Here is a 6,970-nt window from a genome sequence, read left to right as displayed (position 1 = left end):
AGAAAAAGAAGTAGTTGGGCGTGGTTGTGGGCACCTGTAATCTCAGCTGCTAGGGAGGCTGAGGCAGGAGAATCACTTGAATTTGGGAGGAGAAGGTTGCAGTGAGCCGAGATTGTGCCATTGCACTCCAGCCTGGGCAACAGAGGGAGGCTCCATCTCAAAAATAAAACAAAACAAAAAAAACCTTTAAAATTTAATTAAAGAATTACAATAACTACATGCAAAAGGGAAGCTGTGCTATTGTGCTTAACACCTGCATAATCCCAGTGATACAACACAAATGGTGGTGCAATCCAATGCCAATACCATAATATTCCAGGTTAATATCTTACCCTTTGTTCTTTTCCCCCCTTGTCTACTTGGAGGTACTAGAGAACTATTTCGCTCAAAAATTTATCTTCACCAGATAGTGTTATGAAATATGACCGGTTTTCAGGTGCACAGCCTACAACTGAAGTTGAAGATAAGTTTTCTGAACAGTTATTTTATACTAGGCTGAACTAGTCTAATCTTGAACAAGCATTAGAGAAGTATTAAACAAAAAATAAGGTTCTGTGCATTTGGAAACTAACGGAAAACCTGTCAACATTTATTATACCAAAGTCAACCATTCAGTCAATTAAATGGTATATTGATACAAACAAAAGTTATTTATAAACAATCTTTTATTTTAAAATTCTACCTTGTTAAAAATTAATCAGTAAGTGTCCTGGTAACTATACCAAAATATATTTTGTTACAAGGGCAAGCTTAATTCAGTAACACAAAAATGTATACGTATGTATTAATATGAAGAAATAAGGAATTAAAATAGATTCTTATTTATATTTATTCAGAAATGATTCAAGTCAGTTTATTTTGTATAGATTTATAATATTTTGCCCTCTACAGAACTAGAGTACTAAACAAAGCAATTCTGTACAATTGGCCATAATATGTACAAAGATTCCTAATGCCTCCAAGTCTTTTTAAAAAACTTATAACAATACTTAGTTACCTCTAATAGTCATTAAGATTTTAGTTCTGTTCCTTGAATTACATTCCGAATCTTCTCAGCATCAATTTGTACAATTTTGTTGGATGGATCAATCTTAAGTGCCGCTTCATAATCCTGTAGGCCTGTGTTTATATAGCAATGATGATTAATACAATATTTTATTAGTACTTCTTTTATCTAGACAATAGTTGTTTAAAATAAAAATAACCACTAGTAGCATGGTTCAGGACAAGTACCAAGTTGTAAATTGGATTCCCATCTTTACACACATAGTAGTATCTCTATAAGATTGCAGAAATTTTTCAGTGATTTAGGGAATTATTATTTTATTCAATGTTCTGTAAGCAACAGTTATTTTAAATTCATGCACAAATAAACTAACAACTTAAACTCATTATGACATAAATAAGAGGCCAAGGCAGGAGAATTGCTTGAACCCAGGAGGTGGAGGTTGCCGTGAGCCAAGATGGCGCCACTGTACTCCAGCCTGGGCTACAGAACGAGACTCCGTCTCAAAATAAATAAATAAATATTTTTTGTAGACTTAAACCATACTTTATTCATAGACTAGAACGTAGTATAAGCTTTCTTTTCTTTTCTTTTCTTTTCTTTTTGGAGACAGTCTCGCTCTGTCGCCTAGGCTGGAATGCAGTGCCACGATCTCAGCTCACTGCAAGCTCCGCCTCTCTGGTTCACGCCCTTCTCCTGCCTCAGCCTCCCGAGGAGCTGGGACTACAGGTGCTCACCACCACGCCCGGCTAATTTTTTGTATTTTAGTGGAGACGGCTGTTGCCCAGGCTGTTCTCAAACTCCTGAACTCAGGCAATCCGCCCGCTTCAGCCTCCCAAAGTGCTAGGATTACAGGTGTGAGCCACTGCGCCCAGCCGGTAGTATAAGCTTCTTTCTGTAGCTATTATATGTACAGAATTCCTTTGAGAAAAAATGGTTAAAAATGAAAGCATTGTCTACTGCTTGTTAAAAATATGTAACTGGATCTCAATCTTTACACAAAACGCAATGGAAAAGATATTTATTTCAGAGTAAGGAAACTTGAGTTCTACTCCCTAAAATGCTATTGATTTGCTATGCCAGCTCAGGCAATTCACTGAACTTCTCAAAGCCTCAACTTTCTCATCTTTAAAAGAAGGGGTCTTTGTAACTCAAAACAATCTATGATACCATAATTTCTAAAGAACCTTTCATTCCTGTCTTGGTCATCTTTATCCTCCTGAAATTGAATAAGACATTTAAAAAAGGTTGGGGCATATAAACCCAATGTGGATGCCTTGGTTAGAAAAAAATCTACAAATGGCAGAACCAACTTTAAAAATGAAAACAGAAATAATAACAATGTATAGCCTGGAGCCCTGGCAAGACATCATCAAGGTGGCCTTTAGGCCTTGAGTGAATGGAAGCTGAACAGGCTTCTCCTTAGGGAGGTATGGGAGGAGAAGCCTTGAAGATAAACTTTGGCTACTACAAAATTTTGCCTTTGGTGCAGCATGAGTAACTGCAAATAACTGCAACTATATATATATATATATATATATAGTTTTTGGTTTTTTTATCTTTTTTGCTTTTGAGACGGAGTTTCGCTCCTGTTGCCCAGGCTGGAATGCAATGGCACAATCTCGACTCACTGCAACCTCCGCCTCCCAGGTTCAGGTGATTCCCCTGCCTCAGCCTCCCAAGTAGCTGGGATTACAGGCATGTGCCACCACACCCAGCTAATTTTGTATTTTTGGTAGAGATGGGGTTTCACTATGTTGGTCTCCCAAAGTTCTGGGATTACAGGTGTGAGCTACTGCACCTGGCCACCTAAATCTATTTAAAATAAAATAAAATAAATGGTATGTTTTCTGTATACATGGAGCTAAATTACAGACCTTAATACAATCTAACAAATATAAGCAATATGCATGCACTATGGTAGATCCGTTATTTCCGAGCTTAGGTGTGTGTGTATACACACACATAGACACACAAATACATACATACATACATACAGGCTATGACCAAGGAAGCGCTTTGAGATAAATATCCATGATATCTCAAATCATTTATATATTTTATCATGTTTTTTGTTTGTTTGGTGCGTTGGTTGGTTGGTTTTGAGACAGAGTCTTGCTCTGTCACCCAGGCCGGAGTGCAGTGGCACAATCTTGACTCACTGCAAGCTCTGCCTCCCGGGTTCACGCCATTCTCCCGCCTCAGCCTCCTGAGTAGCTGGGACTACAGGCACCTGCCACCACACCCGGCTAATTTTGTTTTTTTATTTTTAGTAGAGATGGGGTTTCACCGTGTTAGCCAGGATGGTCTCGATCTCCTGACCTTGTGATTCGCCTGCTTCGGCCTCCCAAAGTGCTCAGATTACAGGCATGAGCCACCGCGCCTGGCCTGTCATGTATTTTTTTTTTTTTAAGAGACACGAGTCTCGGCGGCGCGGAGCAGTGGCTCAAGCCTGGAATCCCCAGCACTTTGGGAGGCCGAGACGGGCGGATCACAAGGTCAGGAGATCGAGGACCATCCCTGGCTAAACACGGTGAAACCCCCATCTCTACTAAAAATACAAAAACTAGCCGGGCGAGGTGGCGGCGCCTGTAGTCCCAGCTACTCGGGAGGTGAGGCAGCGAGAAGGCGGAACCCGGTTTAGGCGGAGCTTGCAGTGAGGATCTGGCACACTGCACTCCAGCCTGGGTGACACAGCGAGACTCCGCTCACCGTCTCAAAAAAAAGAGAGACAGGGTCTCACTATGTTGCCCAGGCTGGTCTCAAACTCCTGGCCTCAAGCCACCCTTCATTACAAGGGTGAAGCACCACACCCTAGATTTATCACATATATTTCTCTGAAGAGTTGTCTGGTAACATAGCCTTTTTTTTTTTTTTGAGAAGGAGTTTCGCTGTTATTGCCCAGGCTGGAGGGCAATGGCGCAATTTCAGCTCACCACAACCTCCGCCTCCCGGGTTCAAGCGATTCTCCTGCCTCAGCCTCCCAAGTAGCTGAGATTACAGGCATGAGCCACTATGCCCAGCTAATTTTGTATTTTTAGTAGAGGGTTTCTCCATGTTGGTCAGGCTGATCTCGAACTCCTGACCTCAGGTGATCCGCCCGCCTCTGCCTCCCAAAGTGATGGGATTACAGGCGTGAGCCACTGTACCCAGTCAATATAGCATTTTTTTAGGCTGAAACTTGTTGTTCACACTTATTTTAATTCCCTTCTACAATGAATTTTTAAAATATAATTTAGAAATAATGCATTGTCAGATATGCTGCAGACATTACTAAGAATAAATTAAATGCTAAAAAATTTAAAAATGGAGTCCTTCAAAGTCATGATCTTAAATAATTCCAATGACATTTTTTTCAGAGTATAATTTTGGACTTAAACCATTTCTATCAATTCCTTACCTTCTACATACAATTCTAGTTGACAGAATGCTGTTCCACGTCGTACATGTGCCTTCATTCTTGCATTAGCATTGTCTATAACAGGTGGCATCAGTAATTCCAGTGCCTTACAAAATATATATAATTATTACATGAAAGTTATAATTTCTTAATTTAAACAAGCAAAAGGCTGGGCATGGTGGCTCACACCTGTAATCCCAACACTCTGTGAGGCTGAGGTGGGTGGATCACCTGAGGTCAGGATTTTGAGACCAGCCTGGCCAACATGGCCAAACCCTGTCTCCACTTAAAAAATTACAAAAATTATCTGGGTGTGGTGGTGCGCACCTGTAGTCCTAGCTACTTGGGAGGTTGAGGCGGGAGAAATGCTTGAACCCGTGAGGCGGAGGTTTCAGTGAATTGAGATCGTGGCCACTGCACTCCAGCCCGGGCAACAAAAGCAAGACTCCATCTCAAAAAAAAAAAAAAAAAAAGGCCTCCAGTCCTCACCTAAATTTTAGCTTAGCTGCTATAGGAATTTACCAAATATATATATATATACACACACACACACACAAATATATATATAACAAATAATTATTATCAGGTCTTCCAGAAGAGATATGTTGAACAACTTAAGGAATTTTTCAATTGCTCCTGTATGGGATTCATACCCCTCCAAGGTTATTGTTAGGCTTATCATTTCACATCTCCACAGCTTTATTTTTACTAGGAGGAATTATTAAATAGCGTTTGTGGGCTTTTGTATTCAGATTGTACTCAGCTTATTCATTCATTCAGTAAATATTTGTTTGCATTGTGAGAGTCAAAGAAAAACTGGATCATAAAAGTAGTATGATATCAAAGTATGAGGACTTGGTTGTGTCCTCCATATCCTCAATCTCAAGAAGCTACCTAAGAGATTTTGCACATGATATTCCCTTAAAACAAGTTATCTAGATATGGAAAAAAGAAAAAGCTGTAGAAGTTCGAGACATTCACATGAAATACTAGTAATGGAAAGTAGAATATACTAAGTTACCCTGTAAATGAGAAAATGACTGTAGCGATATCTGGGCTGGGCATGGTGACTCACACCTGTAATCCTAGCACTTTGGGAAGCCATGGCAGAAGGATTACTTGAGCCCAGGAGCTTGAGGTTGCAGTGAGCCACTGCACTCTCACCTGGGCAACAGGCTCTCTCTTAAAAATTAAAAACTTAAAAAAATTTTGCTGGGTGTGGTGGCTCATGCCTGTAATCCCAGCACTTTGGGAGGCTGAAGCGAGTGGATTACCTGAAGTCAGGAGTTTGAAACCAGCCTAGCCAGCATGGTGAAACCCCATCTCTACTAAAAATACAAAAATTAGGCCAGGCATGGTGGCTCAAGCCTGTAATCCCAGCACTTTGGGAGGCTGAGGTGGGCAGATCACCTGAGGTCGGGAGTTTGAGACCAGCCTCACCAACATGGAGAAACCCATCTCTACTAAAAATACAATATTAGCCCGGCGTGGAGGCGCATGCCTGTAATCCCAGCTACTCAGGAGGCTGAGGCAGGAGAATTGCTTGAACCCAGGAGGCAGAGGTTGTTGTAAGCTGAGATTGCGATTGCACTACAGCCTGGGCAATAAGAGCAAAACTCCGTCTCAAAAAAAAAAAAAAAAAAAAACCAAAACAAAACAAAACACAAACTACAAAAATTAGCCAGGTGTGGTGGTGTGCAGCTATAATCCTAGCTACTTGGAAGGCTGAGGCAGGAGAATCTCTTGAATCTGGGAGGAAGAGGTTGCAGTGAGCAGAGGTCACACCAATGTACTACAGCCTGGGTGACAGAGAAAGACATCGTCTCAAAAAAAAAAAAAAAACCTTAAAATTTTTTTTAAAAAAGGGATATCGTTTTACTGCACACGTGGTAGAGATAACAAGGGAAAACCAAGTGTTCTTCCTTCTACCATGCACTGAGTCTGCAAAACTTTTTTTTTTTTTGAGATGGAATCTCACTCTGTCACCTAGGCTGGAGTGCAATGGCATGATCTCAGTTCACTGCAACCTCTGCCTCCTGGGTTGAAGTGATTCTCCTGCCTCAACCTCTCCTGTAGCCTGGGACTACAGACCCATCACCACAGCTGGCTAAATTTTGTGTTTTTAGTAGAGATGGGGTTTCACCATGTTGGGCAGGCTGGTCTTGACCTCTGGTGATCTGCTTGCCTCGGTCTCCCAAAGTGCTGAGATTACAGGCGTAAGCCAGAGTGCCCGGCTGAGTCTGCAAAACTTTAATAAGAAAAAGGGTGGGCCAGGTGAGGTGGCTCACACCTGTAGTCCTAGCACCTTGCAAAGGTGAGGCAGGAGGACTACTTGAGCCCAGGAGTTGGAGAACAGCCTGGGCAACATGGCCAAGCCCCATCTCTACAAAAAATACAAAAATTAGCTATGTGTGGTGATGTATGCCTATAGTCCCAGCTACTTGGGAGGCTGTGGTGGGAGGATCACTTGAGATTGGGAGGCGGAGACTGCAGTGATCTGTGATCACACCTCTGTACTCCAGCCTGGGTGACAGAGCCAGATTCTATCTCAAAAAAAAAAAAAA

The 6,970-nt window shown here is 41.5% G+C and overlaps 1 protein-coding gene across 1 annotated transcript in view; it reads right to left on the bottom strand.

Moving 5' to 3' along the window:
* Nucleotides 1–647: 647 nt before the first annotated feature.
* Nucleotides 648–6,970, bottom strand: part of DNAAF4 (dynein axonemal assembly factor 4) — a 70,333-nt gene continuing 64,010 nt past the window's right edge. Inside the window, exons 8-9 of the mRNA XM_017881275.1 lie at nucleotides 4,407–4,512; nucleotides 648–1,119 (exon numbers count right to left, since the gene is read on the bottom strand). Coding sequence (XP_017736764.1) covers nucleotides 1,010–1,119; nucleotides 4,407–4,512 — 216 coding nt within the window. The 3' untranslated portion in view covers nucleotides 648–1,009. The remainder of the gene's footprint in view (nucleotides 1,120–4,406; nucleotides 4,513–6,970) is intronic.

Source organism: Rhinopithecus bieti, unplaced genomic scaffold (assembly GCF_001698545.2).
Source record: "Rhinopithecus bieti isolate Rb0 unplaced genomic scaffold, ASM169854v2 scaffold_1106, whole genome shotgun sequence".
Lineage (NCBI taxonomy): Eukaryota > Metazoa > Chordata > Mammalia > Primates > Cercopithecidae > Rhinopithecus > Rhinopithecus bieti.
Note: the sequence above shows the minus strand (reverse complement) of the source record. Positions and strands in the feature narration are given on the sequence as shown.